Source organism: Gobius niger, assembly GCF_951799975.1.
Source record: "Gobius niger genome assembly, chromosome: 12".
Lineage (NCBI taxonomy): Eukaryota > Metazoa > Chordata > Actinopteri > Gobiiformes > Gobiidae > Gobius > Gobius niger.
This window is the reverse complement of record NC_136863.1, coordinates 22,348,014-22,370,084: the sequence shown is the minus strand read 5'-3', so window position 1 is coordinate 22,370,084 and position 22,071 is coordinate 22,348,014. Positions and strand designations below refer to the sequence as shown.

At 44.1% G+C, this 22,071-nt stretch overlaps 2 protein-coding genes across 9 annotated transcripts in view; one reads left to right on the top strand and one right to left on the bottom strand.

Annotated features, from left to right (window-relative positions):
• The window catches only part of tjp1b (tight junction protein 1b), a 52,908-nt gene extending 42,068 nt beyond the window's left edge, over positions 1-10,840 (top strand). For 3 of the 8 annotated variants that reach the window (XM_079567301.1, XM_079567300.1, XM_079567305.1), the window contains 19 exons: positions 417-522; positions 615-765; positions 1,396-1,504; positions 1,580-1,799; positions 1,984-2,168; positions 2,253-2,348; positions 2,426-2,508; positions 2,590-2,800; positions 2,868-2,968; positions 3,065-3,415; positions 3,607-3,819; positions 4,745-5,605; positions 5,916-6,007; positions 6,323-6,535; positions 6,613-6,749; positions 6,837-7,311; positions 7,391-7,608; positions 7,855-7,998; positions 8,976-10,839. In XM_079567301.1, coding sequence (XP_079423427.1) covers positions 417-522; positions 615-765; positions 1,396-1,504; positions 1,580-1,799; positions 1,984-2,168; positions 2,253-2,348; positions 2,426-2,508; positions 2,590-2,800; positions 2,868-2,968; positions 3,065-3,415; positions 3,607-3,819; positions 4,745-5,605; positions 5,916-6,007; positions 6,323-6,535; positions 6,613-6,749; positions 6,837-7,311; positions 7,391-7,608; positions 7,855-7,998; positions 8,976-9,070 — 4,061 coding nt within the window. In that variant the 3' untranslated portion in view covers positions 9,071-10,839. Of the gene's footprint in view, positions 1-416; positions 523-614; positions 766-1,395; positions 1,505-1,579; positions 1,800-1,983; positions 2,169-2,252; positions 2,349-2,425; positions 2,509-2,589; positions 2,801-2,867; positions 2,969-3,064; positions 3,416-3,606; positions 3,820-4,744; positions 5,606-5,915; positions 6,008-6,322; positions 6,536-6,612; positions 6,750-6,836; positions 7,312-7,390; positions 7,609-7,854; positions 7,999-8,975 lie in introns of all 8 variants that reach the window. The other 5 variants (XM_079567306.1, XM_079567303.1, XM_079567307.1 and 2 more) reach the window with 3 other exon arrangements.
• An 816-nt stretch (positions 10,841-11,656) lies between these two features.
• slc27a2 (solute carrier family 27 member 2) lies at positions 11,657-20,137 on the bottom strand. The gene is made up of 10 exons (XM_079567860.1): positions 19,425-20,137; positions 17,807-18,016; positions 14,756-14,914; positions 14,408-14,532; positions 14,140-14,334; positions 13,499-13,589; positions 13,055-13,253; positions 12,860-12,957; positions 12,469-12,599; positions 11,657-12,344 (listed from the first exon to the last, which is right to left on the bottom strand). Exons 1-10 carry the CDS (start codon positions 19,903-19,905, stop codon positions 12,168-12,170), a joined length of 1,866 nt encoding a protein of 621 aa, XP_079423986.1. The 5' UTR covers positions 19,906-20,137; the 3' UTR covers positions 11,657-12,167.
• Between the last annotated feature and the right edge of the window lie 1,934 nt (positions 20,138-22,071).

Here is a 22,071-nt window from a genome sequence, read left to right as displayed (position 1 = left end):
AAGAAATCCTGCTTCATCTAGTCATTTTTGCCCTTTTTAAAAGGCACAAGTACAAAAAAGTTGACTCCAGACGCCTGCTGAGCCTGGCTCTGTTCGCCTCGAGCCAAGTGAAAATAAACCATGAGTTGATCGAGTCTGACGTCCCTGTGCTGCCTGGGGCTTTCTGCTGCTTCTGTGTGACCTCGCTGCTCAGGATACTGTGTGTGTGTGCGAGCTAACGCTTAAGATTCGTGACTAAGACTCACTTGAAGGACCTATTTGAGGTCTTTTATTGTTGCTAATTACCATTTAGCCCTCAATTTCAGCTCAGCAGTTAAGCTTGGCTCACGTTTTGTTCTTCATCCATTGTAATTCTCCACACATTTATTTTTACACACGTGATACAAATTCTGAACCATGCTTTATTTCCCCCACAGAACCTAAGCCTGTGTATGCTCAGCCGGGACAGCCTGATGTCGATCTGCCAGTCAGTCCCTCTGACGCACCTGTGCCAAGTGCTGCCCACGATGATAGCATCCTACGGTAGATGTTTTTCTTTTGAGTATTGACACATTGACACAGCATATGCATTGGAAAAGAAAATGTTATGTCTAACTGTTGCGTCCTGTGGTCAGGCCGAGCATGAAGCTGGTGAAGTTTAAGAAAGGAGAGAGCGTGGGGCTGCGGCTGGCTGGAGGCAATGACGTTGGCATCTTTGTAGCTGGAGTCTTGGAAGAGAGCCCCGCAGCTAAAGAGGGGCTGGAGGAGGGTGACCAAATTCTCAGGGTGAACCGCTTTTGCTTCATTCACACTTTGGGATAAACAAATCAACTTGTGATTGATGGTTTAGTTGTAAAATACACAAGATTACTTAGAGCGGTACAATTTCTCATATGTTTTGTTAGGAAGACGGCAGTTAATTTCCTTCTCCTTTTCACCAAGAGGCCTGATGGTGTTTTGAAGCTCGATTTTACAGTCTGTGTGTTTTCAATGGATTTACAAGATAGCAGCTCCCAAATTCCTCCATCCCTCCCTGGGTCTCTAAGCAATGACCCAGCAAACGCTGACAACTCTCTACTGTTTTTTCTCGCACTGCCATATATCTAGCTGTTTGTACCTCCCTTTCTTCCTTTCTTAAGGTATAATAGCTTGAGTTGTTGCAGAGCCATAAAACCTGTAGTTACCAAGGCAGGCACAGAAGGCACTGCTATGTAAACTGAAGTCAAGAAGTGGTGGCTGTCAATGATTCTTTTCTAAAAAATTATGCTCAGGATAAAATACTGTGAACAAAGCAGACACATTCAGTAATATCAGACAGTGGCTTGAATTTAAGTTGAAAGGGTGAATACAGGTTGGACAGTCAGACCAGAATACAATGTTCTTAAACTGCATTTGTTTTTATATCGCAATATACAGGTAAACAATGTTGATTTTGCAAACATAATCCGAGAGGAGGCTGTGCTGTTCCTGCTCGACCTTCCCAAGGGGGAAGAGGTCACCATTTTGGCCCAGAAGAAGAAAGATGGTAAGTGAAATATTTAGGCGTTGAAATCATTTCTTGTTTTGCTGTTTATTCATTTGTATTTCTGTTGTTTTTCAGTGTACCGTCGGATCGTGGAGTCGGATGTTGGGGACTCCTTTTACATCCGTACGCATTTCGAATATGAGAAAGAGTCGCCGTACGGGTTAAGCTTTAACAAGGGCGAGGTGTTCCGCGTGGTGGACACCCTTTACAACGGAAAGCTTGGCTCGTGGCTGGCTATTCGTATCGGGAAGAACCATCAGGAGGTGGAAAGGGGGATCATTCCCAACAAAAACAGGTACTGCCCTCATCGACTTGTTTTAAATATGTCATGCCTTTTAGAGCTCATAGCAATAGTAATCAGACACAATTTGTAACGGTCTATGGCAGACAATGTCGCCATTAAAAAAAAAGTCTTTTGATACAGATATGATTTAAAAGCGAATTGGTCACAGTTAAACAACTCATCCTTTGTCTTCCAGAGCCGAGCAGCTGTCCAGCGTGCAATACACTCTTCCTAAAACAGCCGGCGGTGACAGGGCAGACTTTTGGAGGTTCCGTGGCCTTCGCAGCTCAAAGAGAAACTTGAGGAAAAGTAGAGAGGACTTATCATCGCAGCCAGTACAAACAAAGTTCCCAGCATATGAGCGAGTCGTGCTGAGAGAAGGTGAGATTTTGTTTTGTCCAGTAACTGCATTCACTTCTGACAGTGTTTACATTATAGATTAACATTTTAATATTTCTTTGGTAGCTGGGTTTCTTAGGCCTGTTGTGATATTTGGGCCTATTGCTGATGTTGCGAGAGAAAAACTTGCAAGAGAAGAGCCGGATCTTTTTGAACTTGCGAGTACGTTTGAACACAGTTGTATTAGTTATGTATTATGTAGCACAGCACTCAAAGGTGGTTTTGTTCTCTATATCCAGAAAGTGAACCAAGAGATGCAGGAACAGACCAACGAAGTTCTGGCATCATTCGACTTCACACCATCAAACAGATCATTGACAAAGTAAGTAATAACAAATATTCATGAAGCCCAATGATCATCTTATATGTAAAATATTTGAATGTGACGTGTCCTGTCTTGTAGGACAAACACGCAGTCCTCGACATCACGCCAAACGCTGTGGACAGACTGAACTATGCTCAGTGGTACCCTATTGTAGTCTTCCTAAATCCAGACAATAAGCAAGGCGTGAAGACCATGAGGACGAGGCTATGCCCCGAGTCCAGGAAAAGCGCCAGAAAGTTGTATGAGCGAGCCATCAAACTGAGGAAAAACAATCATCATCTGTTCACCAGTGAGTAGTTTTTAAAGGAGCCATACATGGTTAATTTATTTGTGCCTAAAACCCCTTTTCTCTACAGCTACAATCAACTTGAATAATATGAATGACGGCTGGTACGGCGCGCTAAAAGAGACAATTCAACAGCAGCAGAACCAGCTGGTGTGGGTTTCTGAAGGCAAGGTAATATTATCAGATCCTTCAAAATATATTTGAGCTTCAAAGTCGCATAGATCTCTCTAAGAAATGGTCTAATTCCTTTTGGTCGGCTTTCCTCAGGCGGATGGAACCACAGAAGATGACTTGGACATTCATGATGACAGGTTGTCGTACCTGTCGGCGCCAGGCAGCGAGTACTCCATGTACAGCACAGACAGCCGCCACACGTCGGACTATGAGGACACGGACACAGAGGGCGGGGCTTACACTGACCAGGAGCTGGATGAGACTTTGAATGACGAGGTGGGCCTGCCCACAGAACCCGCCATCACTCGCTCCTCTGAGCCGGTCAGAGAAGACCCCCCTGTCATCCAGGACACACCTGGTTACCCTGGATACCAGCACCCGGTGACCCCTGACCCCGTCAGTCGCATCGACCCAGCAGGGTTTAAGATGGCAGTTCCACAGCAGGTATAGTTCAAGTCTAGCTTTTGCTACATTAAACCAGAGAAAGGATGCATTTGAGTAAAACCACTGCAATGTTCTTTACACTTGTTACATGCCGTATTTGTTGCTAAAAGTGAGGACGAGAGTGTTGGGGTGAGCTGTTCATGTGCCTTTGGCTGGCTGTATGATAAATGTCTCTTAACAATACTTCACAGCAAGATGAGGCTGCTCTGCCTTTGCCTGCGCTGCCTTCTCCGATGGCAGCGCCCCCTGCTGTTGAGCAGCCTGTACAGCCAGAGGAGTTCACTGCTGCGGCTCCTCAGGCTGACTCTCTTAGCAGCCCCAGCCCTGCCCCTGAGCTCATTCAGCCCCTTCCTCCACCTCCACACGAGCCCCACCCGTCTGGACTGCCCGGTCCAGAACCAAAGGTACCCGCTGCCTCAGCATTTGGACCGGGCCTGGCCCCAGCCTGCCTTTACCTGCCTGTCTATCGCACATGCTTTCCACTCGCTCTCTGCATGACTCGCCCACACCGTGTGCCCACTGAGCCCACTGTGTGCCTCTGACTCCCACATCACTGCAGTAGGCTGGGAGTCCAGAAGGACTGGTGCATCGGATTCTATGACGGGGATGAAGACATCCACCAGCCCTAACTACTGCTCTACTTCCTCTGCATGGCTCCTAATGTTTCGGGTTCCTTTCAGCTTTAACTCTTCCGTAGATGAAAACCGTAGCTCTCACGGTGGCATCGTAGCTGTAGATGTGGTTGTTGTAGTGGCAGTAGTTTGACTTTGCATTAGATGCAAACTGAATGTTGGTTGCATGATGAAAGATAACCTGCAGACAGTGCCATTGGTAAAGACTTTATCAAGCAAACCTCCCTATGGAAAAAACAAACATGTTTTTATTTGTACACTGCATTAGGTTTGGTTTTGGTTTGTTTTCTGAATGTACAGCAATAAACCCAACTTTCTCCATAGGAAGTACTTTGACCCTGCTGTCTACAGGCTACACATCATAAGTTTGATATGAAGCCTTTCAGAAAAATACTAATTATTCAATTCTTTACGATAGAAACACAAACCTTAACAAATTAACAACTATTTTCCTTGCTGAAAGGCGTCTTGTCAAACAGGCATTCAGAACTCTTTTGAAGCGACCTTTGCTTGTGTAAACTGCACTTGGTATTAATAAGTACATGATTTGATAAGGGTTTGACTTTCTTGTTAAGAATTGTTCTCAGTAAGTAGTTATTCTTACTAATTAGGTTTTTCTCTTAATTCCAAGACCATTAAGTTACGTTTTATTTTATATGTCACAATATATTTATTTAAAACCGTTGCCTCTTTCCAGATGTACAAGAAAGACCTGTACAACATGGAGGACCCTGTTCGAATCAACCATGGCATGAAGCAGTCCCTGAGCTACAGTCACCAGCCGTCGTCGTATCAGGACAAACAGCCATACCGCGAGTACGACCACCCGCCTTATGGATACGACGGGGGCGGCTACACTGAACCAAAGCCTCACAACTCGGACTCTCACCTGCACTACGACAACAGAGTGCCTCATTTCAACGAGCAGTGGCCCCCATACGACCAGCAGACCTCTCAGCCCGCGGGGTACCAGCCTCCAGGCCACCAGCAACCCATGGGCTACAGCCCCCGCTCCCCCTATGAGGACGGCCCGGGCCGCGACTACAGCCCCACTCAGCCGCGGTACGAGGACACCTCTCCCATGGGCTACGACGGCCGTCGGCGTCTCAGTAAATCTGGGCCAATCCGCTACGACGAGCCGCCACCCCCTCCCCCGCCCACCTACGACGCACGCTCACCGTATGAAGCCGAACCTCATGGCTTCCCCATCAACTCCCCTCGCTCCCCTGAACCGCCCAAACAGTATTATGGTGACGCCGGGCTGCGGTCCGCCTATATGCCCGGCACTGCAAACCGACCGTACAAAGCAGGAATGCACGAAGCAATGATGAACTCAGAGCCCCCATTGCCCCCTCCTCCCAAACCCGAGTCTTTACCCTCTCCCAGTGAGCCCGCCTTAACGCCAGGCTCCAAACCTCTGCCCCCTCCGCCCAGAGACGACGAGGAGGACCCCGCCATGAAGCCGCAGTCCGTACTCAACAGAGTCAAGATGTTCGAGAACAAACGCTCCGTTTCTATGGACAGGGCAAAAGACGGCATCGAGTCTTCAGCTCTCAGGGTGAGTCGGATGGTTTTATCTGATGTTATTTAATTATACAAGAGGGATGAAAGCTCTTCATTCATGCAAAATAGCAATGTATTGTGTATGTGTGTATATGATTTGCATTGGAAATATTGTTTATAACAGTAACATGAGTGAGTGTACAAACCCAATGGAAACTCCAAAGTCACCTCTGCCTAATATAGATATGGACAGACTGCAGCAAGACGCTGATAAAAGTGTGTTTAATCAGGGCTAAGGGACAAAGTGTAATCTAAAGTGTAAATGTTATCACAGAAGCTCTGAATCTGGCCCCTCTGTCTTTCAGCCTACAGATGTTCCTATACCTGTGAGCGCACCAGGCCCAGTCCTCAAAGCCAACTCCCTGAGCAACCTGGAGCAGGAAAAGTCCACCTATAGGTAAACAGTGCAGGGAAGTCACTAAAGCACTCCAGCTTTGAGCTTTGTGCAGGATGAAGAGGCAAAAGATACTACTGTTTGGGCGCCCTCTAGTGGCACGAACATAAAACACAGCGACTTTCAACTTCACATCAGGCCACTATTTTAAGGATTTAAGAGCCTGTTTTAGTTGTTTGTACATTTTAACTAAAAAGAACATAGATTGGTAATTATGTTGGTATTTTGTATTCGTTCATTTGAAATATTCACACTGTGGACAACACATAGGACTGTTGAAACTGTCACTTTCATTAAAACAAAGTATTTTTTTCCCAGAGTTCCTGAGCCTCAGAAGCCTCACAAACCTTTAGACGATGTAGCACGCACTAATCACTACGACGCTGACGAGGATGAGGAGTATTACAGAAGACAACTGTCTTATTTTGATCGAAGAAGCTTTGATAGTAAGGCCATGGGACAGCCGCCTCCCGGCGTCAACCGCTTCCATGAACTGCCCAAACCAGCTCACCTCTCCTACTCGTACAACAGGTAATTCTCACTGTGCCAAGACAGCCTCGCCATTGAAGAGCATTTTTATGATAATGCCACATTTTGCTTCATTTCAGAGTGGAGTCTGTAGAAAAGATCAATCCAGTGGAGAAGAGATATGACCCTATGCCTCAAATAAGCCCGTCTTCACAATACGGGCCATCGGTACCAATCATCCCCACAAATACATTACCCAAACTCAGCCCAAATGAAGGTAACCATGCCAAAATGGTGGCCCCAGAAGGGAGAAAGTACCACCTAAAATGTCTGAGAAGCACTGACCTTATTGTTTTTTTTACAGTGAACTCGATACCTGAACCTTTGACTTCGCCGACCCCCAAGCCTGATCTGACCGCTCTGAGGCCGCCAAGTCGGGATGAGTCCACGGCTGCGGCATATTTACCCTCGAGGGGCATCACGGATAATAAATCCCCGGTCAATGGCACAGATCCAGCCCCCCCAAAGACAGCGGGCGCCCCTGCCCCAGCCGGCTACAACCGCTACGTCCCGAAGTCTTACACCAGCGCTGCGCGGCCCTTCGAGAGGAAATTCGAGAGCCCCAAATTCAACCACAACCTCTTGCCCAATGACACGGCAGTGAAGTCGGACATCCTGAGTATACCAGGGGTGATTGGGAACACTATATCGAAACCTCAACTCTCTCCTCAGCCTCTGGATCACGACAGCGGCCTGGACACGTTCACTCGCACCATGGATAACAGGCCAAAGTACCAGCACAATAACATCAACGCCATCCCCAAGGCCATCCCTGTGAGGTGAGGGAGCCACACCACAAAGAGTTTTGTAAAGGTCTGTTATAATATCCTGCCGTAACCTCTGTGTTCTGTCCCACAGCCCGAACGCTCTGGACGACGACGATGAGGACGAGGGCCACACTGTGGTGGCGACTGCGCGGGGCATTTTCAACTGTAACGGCGGCGTCCTGAGCTCCATCGAGACAGGAGTCAGCATCATCATCCCACAAGGCGCCATCCCTGAGAGTGTGGAGCAGGAGATCTACTTCAAAGTGTGCCGTGACAACAGCATCCTGCCCCCCCTCGACAAGGAGAAAGGTCAGTCCCTCACTCAAGAATACAGTGGCTGCAGGAGCATGTAGTTATGCAAACGACAAATAATGGGTAATTTTAATCACCTTTGAAAACCACTCTATCGATGTGGGCATATTGGACCATCTTGATGCAACAATAAGGTCTCAAGTTGTAAAAAAGATGAGGAATGTGACTGTTCAAATCCATTGTTTTAAAATAACCTTGACCTCTGGTTTATGTGTAGAATAAAACCCTGGTGTGTCCCTGCAGGAGAAACGCTGCTAAGTCCGCTGGTGATGTGCGGCCCTCACGGACTGAAGTTCTTGAAGCCGGTGGAGCTGCGCTTACCTCACTGTGCGTCTATGACCCCTGATGGTTGGTCTTTTGCTCTAAAATCCTCCGACTCCTCGTCGGGTACGCTGTCCTCTCTGTCCTTTGATCTGTGGGCTTGTGTTGGTGATTAGTGACATCAGTTCAATCACCCGTTAACACACTCCCCCCATTTCCTTATTGTTTTCTTCACATGGTTTCAACCTATTTTGATATTAAATGTATAGTGCATGCACCATTTTTATTTGAGAACAGATGATGGTAAAGGATTACTATGGCAACAGAAAAGTACAACATTAATGAGGAGTAAGCCATTTGTTGTGTACACAGTGCTAGAGTTGGCTCTGCTGAGCCCATTAAAGTAGCATTAGTGGATTAAAATCCCTACTTCTCTAAATTAATTAATGTGGGCTAAAGGTAACATTCTCTATTCAACATTAGACAAGAGGAACTTGTTTTTCAAGGAGGAAAGGATTTTGTTTTATAAGCACTCAGCCGGCAGTGAAGGGAGTGTATTACAGAGTTCCCTGGGACAGGAGCCCCAAAGCACTTGAACTGCCTTTAGTGCGCTCTCAGTGTTTTGGATTGTTTACTTTACCACAAACCACTGTATTTAGTCATAAACGTTGTTAAAAGGCTTTGAGTGCGGTTTATTTCTCACACACTTGCATTATGCTTCAGCACTAGCACAGAATTCACTTATGTCATGTTAAAACTAAAGCTCTCCACAAGTTAAAACAAACAGCACAGTATCTGTCACTCTCAGTTTTTTTTGACTAGATCAATTTTTGGATTCTGTAGTCACACAGGGATTATTGATTGTGTGAGAAAGTACATTGGCATCTACAAAGAGCACATAGAAAGCGTGTCCAAAGACTGTTTGTTAGTACCAGGATGAGGTTGAGGCTTGTAATTAAGGGGTAAATGGTCCTTGAAACCGTATTGTCATTGGTGTGATCTTGTGCCTGGTTTGTGTGAGAATGAGGGGGGGGGGTTGTTCATTGTTGAAACCCGAGAGGCTCCCTGCAGCTAATGTTACACATATCTTTTTTATTCTCCAGGTGATCCCAAAACGTGGCAGAACAAATCCCTCCCTGGAGACCCCAACTACCTGGTGGGTGCAAACTGTGTGTCTGTGCTCATTGACCACTTCTGAAGAGGGCGACAGCTGGCCTGTTACTGAATGTGAACGACAGGGGGCGCTGTGTCTGCCCCGCTTTGCCCCCCCCTGCTCCCACTGGACGGGAACAGAAAGCTCAATGAAGTACGAACTTGACTCTCACATGTTTACTGTGCCCAACATAAAAAAAGAAAAGATCATCCACATGAGGAGAGTCTGTGGAGTCCTCACATCTAGGTCCTTTTTCATAAACCTTTTCCTCCGGTGCTTTGAAGGCTTGCAAAAAATAAAGATGAAAACAAGCTATTTAAACTATGGGACTGAAGTTGGGAATGCATGACCAGTGCCACAGACTGAATGAACTCATTTTGACATTTTTAGCAAATTTTGTAAACGGTCAGAGCAATGCGAGAAAAAGGAGATTTTTGGAAACTTGTTTTTGCGTACTATAGAAAGCAACACTCACAGTGAAAACTCCCTCTTGTGAGTGGGTTGGTCATGCGTTTCACTCCCGAAGGGTTTCTGAGGACTGGAGAAATGCTGAGCCAGACTGAAGAAGAAGAAGAAGTCGTAGGCATCATTTAAAACACTAAGTGAAGGTTAAGTATTAGTATCAGAGACGGGGCTCTCTGTTTAACACTGAAGTTTTGTAGCAACGTTTTACCGTAGATAAATATATGACTTGATTTTACAAACTCCTGCTGTCTAGAGATCTATGCATGTGCTATGACTCAGGTCCAAAAACCTGCGACTACTAAGTTCAACATGAAAACCCCATCGTACACTGCAAGCAGTGATGCCTTATCTGCATATTAACTTTTCAGTGAACCATTGAAACATCGGATCCATGAGTTCAACCTGATCACACACACAGAAGAAAAAGTTGTCTCTTTGCATTTTTCTCCTAAAGCAGTGAACTTGGATTAGCACACTCGAGAATAACTGAGGCTGTTGAAAAGGTATGCTTTCTTTTACTGCTATGCATATGAAGTCTGAGGAAATTCAAAAAGCTAGAAGATGTTTAAATTGTGGCTGTACATATTGCTAGCATATGGCCTTGGTTCTCTGTAAATGAACTTTTGTACATCTTTGTTATTTTGTATAAAAGAGAAAATGTTTGTTTAAAAAAGAGGTCAAAGCAGTTACATTGGTGATGTTTGTATTCTGGTTATACCCTGAGCCTTGGAACTGACAGAAGCAGTAATAAACCAGACTTTTCTACCTACATACACTATACCACATAAACACACACGCAAACGCACACACACAACACACACACGCACACACTACTTAAGGCATTTTTAACAGTCAGAAAACTTTTTATTCTTATTTACAAACTAGAGAAGTGCTTGGTTTCAATGATTTTAAAAGATGTTCTTGAGGGGGGCTGCTTGAAGAGTGGTCCCTTTTGTTTATTTGTTATACTGGATGCTGTATTGTGTGCCCTGAAATGTATTTTTGTACTAATAGACAATTTATTATGGCACATCAGTACGACTTTTCTTTTGATATGACAACACTGCTTCAACCCAACACTAGTTCATTACTTAACTGTGTGGGTGACATTGTTTTTATTTATTTTAACTTCTCTTCCGTTCACTTTTGTTTCTCCCTCTGCGACACATTTCTAAGTATATCACTGTATTAATAAATAAAATCATTTTTAAAGTAAGTTTTGTTTTGAATGTGGTATGCACAGTCTGATTGTGGACACACCCAAACCGCTAAAAGAATTCCTCCGTGGGACGGGGAGTTGGCTACATTTATTAACAGCTTGCAAACATTTTTTCCAACTCTGCTGCAAGTTAATATCATCCATATGTCAGAGGATTTTCTAATGATGGAGAGCACAGTTTGGTTTGGTGACATCTACGGCGATTCTGATTGGCTGGCAAGTAGTGACTATTTTAGCAACATTTGCAGCTGGAAATGTATTTTTAACTTCTTAATCCCACTTTTTAACTGGAGAAAACTGGAGAAAAGGCGGTCGGCCTTTTCTCCAGTTTGGTTTTTACCCAAATCTGAAAGCTTCTCGACTGGATTACAGCCTATTCTTTTTAACGGTCTATGCCTATCCACTTTATTCCGCCCCGCCCACTTTTGCCTCTTTTTGCCTTGTCTCGGCACTTCCGTTGTTCTGGCACTTCCGGTCAAGCGCGAAGCCCATTCCTTTAAACGGAGAACGAGGGAAAATGTTCTGTTTAGTCGATTGATTTGCGTAAACTGTCCAATGTTCACGTGCACCAACATGTCAACACTGCCCCGTTTCTCTGCGCGGCGTGAAATCGGCTTTGTTTTCGTGTAGTGACTGAGTTTGTCTTGACTTCTCCAGTCCTGTGTTAACTGACAGGAGAAAAGGGGCGGGCTCAATTCAAGGCGGCGCCCAGGTGAATAAGGTGACGCCGTATTTGAAAGCTAAGACTTACAAAACTTAACCCAACTTTTTTGTCGTGTTTTCGTTGTTGTTTTTTTTGGGGGGGGGGGTTGTCATGTTCTTGGTCTCTCTTCTCTGGTATTTTGGTCCCTCTTTCATTGCCTTCTTGTTGATTTTTGTCGCTTTTTCATCACTCTTTAGTCGTGTGTTTTTGTTGCTTTTTTTTATTGTGTTGTCGTTTTTTGTCGCGGGCCACATTACAGCAGTACTGGGCCACCTGTATGTTGAAGTAAATGAGCGGTAAGACATTATTTTGGAAAAAATATATATAATTGCGCTGCCCATGATTCAACTCATTCAACACATGATCAAATACAGGAAGTTTAGTGTAGATCACATGCTTCCCCATTAAAAAAGAAAAAAAAAATACATTAAGACTTCAAAAACACAAGCACATTACATTAGTTGTTAGTTAAAAACTGCCTGTAACATGTAAACATACTCGTGAGGCAGACAGGTTGTGCGCCGCTGTCAAGCATACAATTAACTTTTGTTACGGTAATGGAAAAATACACAAATTAGGCTACATGAATTCATAGTTTCTTGGCCAAAAAAACACAAACAAACACCAAAACAAAACCTTGCGTGGCATAGCTTCATAGGGAATCCTAAAAAAAAAAATGTCCTCAAAGGAGTTGGAAAGTCCGCCTGTCCCTGAGTTAGTTCAGTTGCCTTCAGGATCATTTGAAACACACGGAGTTAAAGTTTGATTTCCCGGGACATTATGGCGTCGTAAATCGTTTCAGTCAAAGGAATATAAGTCTTTTTCTCCGTATCCAGGAAGTAGAGGGGGTCTGAGATGTTCACTGGGTTAAAACTGTCTTCCACCAGCTTCACCTTCTTCATCTTGAAAGTCCCGGTCACCTCCAAACATGGCTGTAAAACCAAGACATACTTTAACAACAATGTTTCTGTGATAATCCTCATAACAGAAGGCTGACATGGCTCGTGAGCAATATTTTATTCCCTGAAATGAAGCGAAATCAAGTTTTTTTTTCACCTGAATCCTTAAGAATCGTGGCCGGGCGTAGGCGGGGAGGTAGGTCACCACTTGTTTGTAGGCATCAGCACAGTCGAAATCCTCTCCTTCTTTAAGAGTAACGGCTGCCATCCCGATCCGGCCCTCGTGACCTGAAATATTTGGAGTTCAGGTGTGGAATCTGTCTCTAAAACCAAACTAGTTCTAGTCTTTCCTTGCTCACTTTTTCAGCTGAGAATTATTGTTTTCATCTACAAAGCTAGTTCTGAAAACCACACCTTCTATCCAAGTGCCATTTATTCATTGTTATTGTGTAGACCAATGAAAACTTGGCATTATATTTATTAACTTCATCAAAATTGCCAAGCGAGATCAGTAGAGAATGTACAGGTCTCAGAATGCAGTGACATACCCTCAACTTTAACGCCGTAAACATTTGCCTCCAAGACGCTGTTTGCCGTCGTGAGGATGTCTCCGACCTCAGATGTAGCAACATTTTCACCTTTCCATCTGAATTAAGTTTAAAAAAAAAAACCTCTAGTAAATAGGCTTCAACAAGCTTCAAAATTAGCATCTCAGGCGGTATACGAAAGGCAAATTTACTAACCTGAACGTGTCCCCAACTCTGTCCATAAAGTAGACAAATTTCTCCGAGTCGATCCGCAGTAAGTCGCCGGTGTTGAAGTACAGGTCTCCCTTCTTCAGGACGTCATGGAGCCTCTTCTTGTCAGTCTGGGTTTTATTGGCGGCATATCCCACAAACGGGGACCTCTTGGTGATCTTTCCAACCAACAGCCCAGTCTCGCCTGAAGAAAACAAGATATAAAAGTGTGCATGGAGCCTTTAGGGTTACGGTGCATACGTAAATTATGCTAAATAATATCTAACTTGGAACAAAACCCTGCCAGTTCCAGACATTTTCCAATCTAATTACAAAAACAAACAACATCAAGTTTAAAAAATAGTGCTTCATCCATGGAGTAATATCCGGTCCCTCTCCTCCATCCCAAATCTATAACTTCATTGATATTGTGGTGCTGTGTCTTCTTACCTCGAGAAGCTTCAATGCAAAGACCTTCAGAGTTTCGGACCGGCTCCTCTTTCTCAATGTCAAACTTGATCAGGGTGTGAGGGAAGAAAAACTAAAAAGAAAACGTACAAATCAAAAAAGGGGACTGTGAAGATGAGAAATCATTCAAAACAATTCCACAATTACAGTCATTTATTATAAGGGCTGTGGGGTCACTTTTCCAAAACTGCAGTCTCTGACATTGATGTAGGGATATGACCTGGATGCCTTTCCTGACGTATGCGATTTTAGTGCAGGTGTAAAACTATACTTTAAACTCTTCACCCCCACCTGAACCGAGCCCATTTCCCCCAGTTTGGCTTTACCCAAATCTAAAAGCGTGAGTTAAAATAGCAACGCAAATGAGGATGAAAAATGCGACAAAAAAGCGCTGAAAAAGTCAAAAACTCAAAAATGGGATGGAAAAACGGACAAAACACGTCAAAAAAGCAACGGGAAAAAAAGTTGAAATAGCAACAAAAACACACAAAAAAAGATGCGATCAATATGAGGTGTTATCCTGGAGATAAAGTGTTCGGTTAAAGTGGGGGGTAAGAGGTTAATGCTAACAAACTAATATGGATATAGGGATGAGTTAGTCATCTGCATGTAAGCCTGTTTACCTTATGAAGGTAGTTGATCCTCCCGACCGCCCCGACCTTGTTTGTGTAGTTGATGAATCCTATGTTCCCCTCGGTTGCTCCGTACAGCTCCCGAATGTGAATGTCCCCGAAACGACTCAAAAACTCAGTCCAAATGTCTGTCCTGACCCCGTTCCCGATGGCCAACCTCACTCTGTGCTGCCTGTCCTCGTCTCTCTGTAAAAGAGGAAAGATCATATAGACAACACCGAAAACAGTATTCTGTGGTACCATGTAGTCTTCTGTTTACCTTGGGCGTGTTGCAGAGGTACCGCAGAGTCTCACCAATGTACTGCATCACTGTCACGTTGTATTTGCGGCAGTCGTTCCAAAATTGAGAGGCGGAAAACTTCCTCCTCAAAACCATTGTCATACCTGGGTTACGACAAGAGAGCAGGTACTCACGTTAAGTATGATGGTCAGACATACTAAAAACAAACCGAGCATGTTGTATTTTGACCCATAGTGGCTTTTGTCGTCATTAGTCAAAGTGGCTCATGAGTTGAGAATCACATCATAGTTCATTTTGTAGTTTGTTGAATACAGCAGCAAGTATATTTTAAGTACATAATAACTTTATGTATTATGTGTACTGTACCTCTCTCGATGCCTCCCGCCATCCCGATGAGGAAGCCCGCGCTGTGGTACAGGGGCAGGTTGATGTAGAAGATGTCATCAGCAGTGACTCCGACCGCGGCCTGGATGAAACAGGCGGCCCACACTCGCTCATGGGTCACAACAGCCGCTTTAGGCAAACCTGTGGAAACAGCAGGGGGATAGTAGTTCCATACATCGTTTTCCACAAAAATTTGAAATATTTATCTCTATTTATTTCTATTTCTATTTCTATTTTCTATTTGAAATAGCATATTATTGTAAATGGTCTATGGGGTTTACTGTTTTAGTCTAATTAACAATAATTAGTAGTAGGAAAATACAGTCTTTTAAAGGATTCCAACTGCAGTGTTTAAAGGTTGAAAGAAAATATTTTCACTTGGGTCACTGCTTGTCGGAGAGTGTGCTCCAATTACAGAGGGGTCACACTCCTCAGCCTCCTCGGTAAGGTCAACTCCAGTAGTCGAACTTTGGATTCAGGAGGAACAATGTGGTTTTCGTCCTGGTCATGGCACACTGGACCAGCTCTATACCCTTCATCGGGTGCTCGACGGTTTGTGGGAGTTCGCCCAACCAGTCCACATGTGTTTTGTGGATCTGGAGAAAGCGTTTCGACCGTGTCCTTCTTGGTGCCCTGTGGGGGGTCCTCCAGGGAGTATGGGGTCCGGGGCCCCCTGCTAAGGGCTGTCCGTTCCCTGTATGACCGCAGCAGGAGCTTGGTTCGCATTGCCGGCAGTAAGTCAGACCTGTTCCCGGTGCGTGTTGGTCTCCGCCAGAGCTGCCCTTTGTCACTGGTTCTGTTCATTACTTTTATGGACAGAATTTCTAGGCGCAGCCAGGGGCCGGAGGGTGTCCTGTTTGGGAACCTCAGGATCTCATTTCTGCTGTTTGCAGACAATGTTATTCTGTTGGCTTCAACGAATCAGGACCTTCAGCACGCTCTGGGCCGGTTTGCAGCCGAGTGTGTAGCGGCCGGGATGAGGATCAGCACCTCCAAATCTGAGGCCATGGTTCTCCACCGGAAAAAGGTGGCATCTCCTCTTCAGGTCGGTGGGGAGTCCTTACCTCAAGTGGAGGAGTTCAAGTATCTCGGGGTCGTTTTCACCAGTGAGGGACGGATGGAGAGTGAGATCGACAGACGGATAAGTGCGGCGTCAGCAGTGATGCGGTCGCTGTATCGGACTGTTGAGGTGAAGAAGGAGCTGAGTCAGGGGGCAAAGCTCTCGATTTACCGATCAATCTACGCTCCCATCCTCACCTATGGTCATGAGATACAAGCAACTGAAATGAGGTTCCTTCGCAGGGTGGCTGTGCGCACCCTTTAAGATGGGGTGAGGAGCTCAGTTACCCAGGAGGAGCTCGGTGTAGAGTCACTGCTCCTCCACATCGAAAGGAGCCAGCTGAAGTGGCTAGGGCATCTGTACCGGATGCCTCCTGGTCGCCTCCCTCCGGAGGTGCTCCAGGCATGTCCTATTAAGAAGAGACCTCGTGGAAAGCCCAGGACACGCTGGTGGGACTATGTCTCCGAGCTGGCCTGGTGTCGCCTCGGGGTCCCCCCAGAACAGCTGGAGGAGGTGTGCGTGGATCGGGAAGTCTGGGCATCTCTGCTGAGACTGCTGCCCCCGCGATCCGGCCCCGGATAAAGCGGAAGAAAATGGATGGATGGATGGGTCACTGCTTGTCATCCTCGGGTGATGGTGGGTCCCAAGGTCGTATCAGTTGAGAACCACTGCACTAGAACACAGCCTGAAGTGGCGATCTATTAATGTTAAATTGTGTTAAACAGCTTTATGATCAATGGTTTGAATCAGCACCAAATAGAAATATCAACTAAAGTGATATTCTATATGGGCCAAGGCGGGTTGAAGGCAAGTCAATTGAGAACCACTGGACTGATAAGTATCTTATACATAGACCTACATGTATAAATAGATCTTTGAAACTCTCATCAGTGAAAATATAGCCTTAAACGTTTTAAATTCTGTGTTTTGTCCCATACCTGAACACAACAGGGTATTTGTTTGGCGCAGACTGCGTTTACGAAATGGATCTTTGCCTCTCCTGATCCTTGTGTTGGGTAAGCTAATCCTTTCCCAACCATGACCTTCTATTGTAGTGAGAATATTGGACAATTGTGTTGGCAGGGGAGTAAAATAACTTTGAGAATGCACTTTTTTCCTACAGTAAATGATCTTGTCTGTCGGTATATCTCTCAATAAGAAATGGCTATTGTCAAAGCTGTACCTTGTTTAAGGCCCATAGTTTGAATTTGAATTGATTTATTGTATTTGATCAGGGACAATGCACAAACCACATTAGTCAAATAAAGAAAAGAAGTCATGTGCCTGGTTATAGCCTCTAAGTGCCTAATAAGTGAAAGAAGATGAAATGGCACAAAATTTTAGGCAAGAATTTGAGGAAGTAATGCTTGGTGCACAAAGCAATCATTGAAACAACTTGAAATGTTTTGTTTTTTTCTTTTGTTGCTGCCAACTACATTCACATACTCTGCCCCTCCAATGCATTAGTGCCTATTTCTAGAAATTATTCTCTACATAATATTACTGTTGTTTGCACAAGAGTTTTTGAAATAATAATGTGATCAAGTCTCACATACACAGAATTGACTTTGAGCTTGTTATCTCTGATACTTTTTTTTCCTTTGTCAAGTAGATCAACCTTTCTGTAGCAAGTGACTTTTACTCTACATACACTTGGCAGCCGGAGCATACATGGAGTTCACTGGAGGTCGATTTAGGGCACATTAAAACTTTATTTTCTATGTCACCACACCTTGTCCTCATCATGGCCTGACTTTACATGTGTGTGCGGTTTATGCCCTAGGAATTAATCATGTTAAAGGTCCTTTGAAAAGATAAAAATCGTTCTTGTGTGACTAAAAAAATACTACCTTGTTTGAAACCAGTCATTTCCCCTTCGCTCATTTGTGCCAACAGGAAAGACATGATACTTTGTTGTAGTTTTAATTTCCCGACAGGCCCAGTAATTCCTCTGGTCAGTGGACTGCTCTCACCTGTGGTCCCTGACGTGTAAATGTACAAGGCGGTGCTCCTGATGGTCACATTGGCTCTGAGCTCCTGGGACAGCGGCTCGTCTGATGCATTTGAGATCTGGTCCGAAAGAGGCTTGATGCCCGGGACGCTGCAGCTGTCCGACAGGATGTGCACAGAGATGCCCTGCTCCGTCAGAGTGGGCAGCACCTCCTCCACCGCATCCTGGAGCTCTGCCAAAAAATAAACATATTCAACCAAGTTCATGTTCAAGGAACTGGCTCCAAAAACATGACGGTTACGCCTGAGTTCACCACCTGTACGGTCAACTTTCTTCTTAATAGTGAGTCAGTGGCATTGACGTTACACCTGCTGTTCTACAGTCAGCATCAGGCTTCTAATGGGACAAAATATGCAGCCAACATATTCTTTTCTTTTTAGAAATGTAGTGGAGCAGAAAGTATTGTATTTTTCTTTCAAATGTAAAGAAGCAAAAGGAATAAATGATTTAACAAAATTAAATTGATCTCATTACTGCACCTCTGATTCTACAGCGCTCTAACATTAATACTTCAGTTTAAATAATAAAATCTCCACTGTATCAAAAATATGGGATAAAGTGCAACTTCTTCATTCTCAGGAGAAATGTACTCAAACTGTTTTGTGTCATGAGGTGATGAAGACGTTTAATTACACAAGAGTGCTTGTACACACATTATTGCACACGACTTAATGAATTTGGGGACTCGACCCAAATAAACATTTGCCACATATTTATCTGTCTTGTAGAACATTATACTGGCTCCTGTCTTCTGTCTGACTGACATCATCAAATGCAAAAATGTGAAAACAACCTTAGCTGAGGCCAAGTCAGAGAGAAAGGGGGTTGTGTAATCCCACACATGTGGCCTCTGTAAGGTTTCCCAATGCACTCTGGGATACAAGCACATGGAACAGGTAGTCATGCCATAGTATGCCACAGTATCTGGGCCGTACAGAACACAGACTAAAGAAGAAACAAACTTGAGAAGTGCTAAAGTGGAAATACTTCAAAGAACTTATTCTCCATCAGAAATATAGGTCGGGATATAATTTGTGTAAACTGTAAATACTAGCAGAGAGATTTAAACTTTTGCTTTTACTATCACAACTACTACTACTACAAAAGTTGCATTATTTTTTTTTTAAATATATACAATAACACACTTCCAGATCAGCTATGAATCACTATTATGTGTTGAGCATATACTAAACTGGCTCTGAGACAGTGCTATCAGACTCATCTTTGTAATTCAAGCCCAGTGTCGCACACGGCTAGACTGGTGTAACTGTAAGGGGAGATTCATTGTGCGCTTGGAACAGCAGTTCAGTAAGTTCACTGACCTAGAGACACCACATTTCCAAAATCACCCCATGTAAAGGTCAGTCAGTTTAGCGACATGCATGAGTGACCCTTCACTCAGTAGGGTGAATGTGTATTAGATGGGTTGGATTTTCACAGAAATAACATGAAACAGCCCATATATCTATTAGTCTGATTGGATAAGGCTAATAGGTGCCCAGTTAGGATACAGATGTAACTTGTATTATCCCAAGTGGGCACCCTCCTCCTCCTGTATGGGGCTATACTAGTGTATTTACCTGGGGAAGTGATGAGCACTTTGGCCCCACAGCAAGAAAAGCAATGGAGCAGAGACTTGGACCTGATGTTAAAGTTGAGCAGAGCGGCGGGGCAGCCCAGTTTGGCCAGACCCAGAAAGGTCCACATAAACACGGGCTCATTGGGCAAAAACAGAGCCACTGTATTCCCTTCCTTGAGTTTCGCCTCAGCCTGCAGCGCGCGGGCCACTTTGCTGCTCTGCCTGTCCACCTCCGCGTATGTGTACTGGAGTCCCTCGAAGTGCACGAACACCTTGTCAGGATGCCGCTTCGCTCCATCCAAAAAGTGATCCAACAAACTATAAAAGGGTTTACTCTTCTTGTACTTGGTTAACCTTATGCCCAGTTTAAGACTTCTCCAGATATAAGCGCAGTCCGCGGCAAAGTACGGGCCAAAGTAACTTTTGAGAAAAGAGAGAGATAAAATCGCGAGTCCAGCCAACGCTGTCAACCACATGTACATCGTGTAAACAGTTGACTACGTCGTTGCCTCTGCTGCAGAGAGTGTCAAATAACTGGAATAAAGTCACTTTGGCGTTATTTGTGACAAAGTTCACTGCTGGACTAGAGGCGGTGCTATACGCCCCTTGGACCCCCCTTCACTCGGGAATGTTTGGGGATGCCAGATAAAGCCTTTTCTCAAACTAACTCCTGCCATGTTTTTACGCACAGTCTATGGGCGGGCGCGGCGGCCTCTCTCTGGTCCCTGCACGAGCAAAAACGCGTAAATCAACAAATAACATTTAAAGTGTAAAAGCAGTTTCTCTCTTTGTATCATCATTACGCGCGGTGCAACATTTTAGACGTTTACACAATTTCTTATACGTGCGTAAAGGTGCCAAATGACATGTTTAGGAAGCGTCTCCAGAAACGCAGGAAATGGCAACCCGTGTCAGAAATGCGCAATCTGAGAGTGTGGTAGGCGTGTCTCTCCTCTTCTGCGCTCATTTGTCTGATTTTATGGGAGAGTCCATGAGGCAGTCAAGATTCAATCTGGAAAACACGCTCAACACCCTCAGGCGTTCACATCGTGCAATAGTTTGTACACAAGAGGTTGTACAATGCACAGTCATGTATTTGTGTTGTACATCAAGCTAATTCTAGGCTACTGTAGCCGAGTTTTGAAAAAACATAAAGGCATCTTGGATCTTTGGCTAAAGTGCGAGAGAGAGAGAGAGAAAAAAAATGATATGAAACGATAGTTGTTTTGAGAGGCCCAAGTCCTTTCCAGGTCAGGTCAACTTGCATCCTGTGTTGTCCAAACTCTAATTTTAACCTCGCCGTGTTCTGTTGTCACACAGAAAATCCATTTTGAAGACAGACATGTTTCTTGGCTGGATGGGGATTATGCCAACTCTGAGCTTGTTTTAACCACTCTGTTTACTCTGGATAGACCAAAGATAGAAAAGACTTTGCAGAAGTGTGAGTGAGTGGGTGAGTGAGTGAATGAATGTGAATATTTGTCAGTCAATAACAAGGCAGCTGGGATATGCTCCAACCGCCTCTAACCAATAACAAGAACAAGCCTGAAATATAACAGATCATCTTTGTGATATGGGTTGGAAAGAGGAGCAGGTCTGAGAAACTAAGTCTTTCAAAGTCAAATAAGGAGATTAGAATACATAAAATGAAATTACATCCAGTTTCTCATGCAAGCTTAGAGAGAGGTTGTGATGGGTTCAGTTCAATGACACATTATGGAATTACAGATCAATTGCTCCTAAAACAGTAGGAGGTATATCTGGTGTATATGAAAGTAAGGCTTAATGACAGCTTAATGTCATGCAGACTCCACTCAAAAATCCTAGTTATTAAACGATTATCAAATTCACAACCTTCTTGCAGCAATACAGAAATGCTAACCACTCTGCCATTGAGAACTACTACAAATGTAGTAACAAAAACAGCTTTAGATGCATTTTGGTAGAAACAGTAATCTTCATTATATTATATATGATTCAAATCTGCAGCTTAGATGTTAAAGAAAAAAAAAGTCTCTTACATAATCTGTCCTTTTGCACCTAGAAACGGTTACATATCGTCTTGTATTACATAGGAACAGGTTGTGTACATGTAACATAAAGTTCTAAAGAGCCAGTAGATTAAAGCCATACTGTGCAACATTTCAGGTTATAAATCACTGTACCTTATATGTTGCAACATTTCAAAACAAAAGCAAATACCAAACTTGACCCAAATAATGAAACTAGACACTAATGCTCATTTTGCCATGAGTAAAGCTTCATCACTGGAGAACTTCTGTGGAAGAACTTGTTTTTACTATCACCCCTCACAGGCATGACAGTTGTCAGTTGTCAGAGTTTAAAATAGCCACAAGTTGAATATGGCAAGTCTGTGAACTAGGGCTGAAATCGATTATTGAAATAGTTGTCAACTATTTTAGTAATCGATTAATCGTTCCCCGGAAACACAGACTTAGAAAGAACATTTTTTATTTTTGATGGAAACCTACGATGTTTTTCAAGCTAGGGTCTTTAGTGTTTCTGTCTGTCTCATCCAGTCATAAAGCAGAATTGGCACTAAGAGCCTCCAAATACACTCACTTGAAGTTTACTCCATCAACATGTCCTCAAGTGATGCCACTTTAGCTTTATGTGATTCAAAAAAA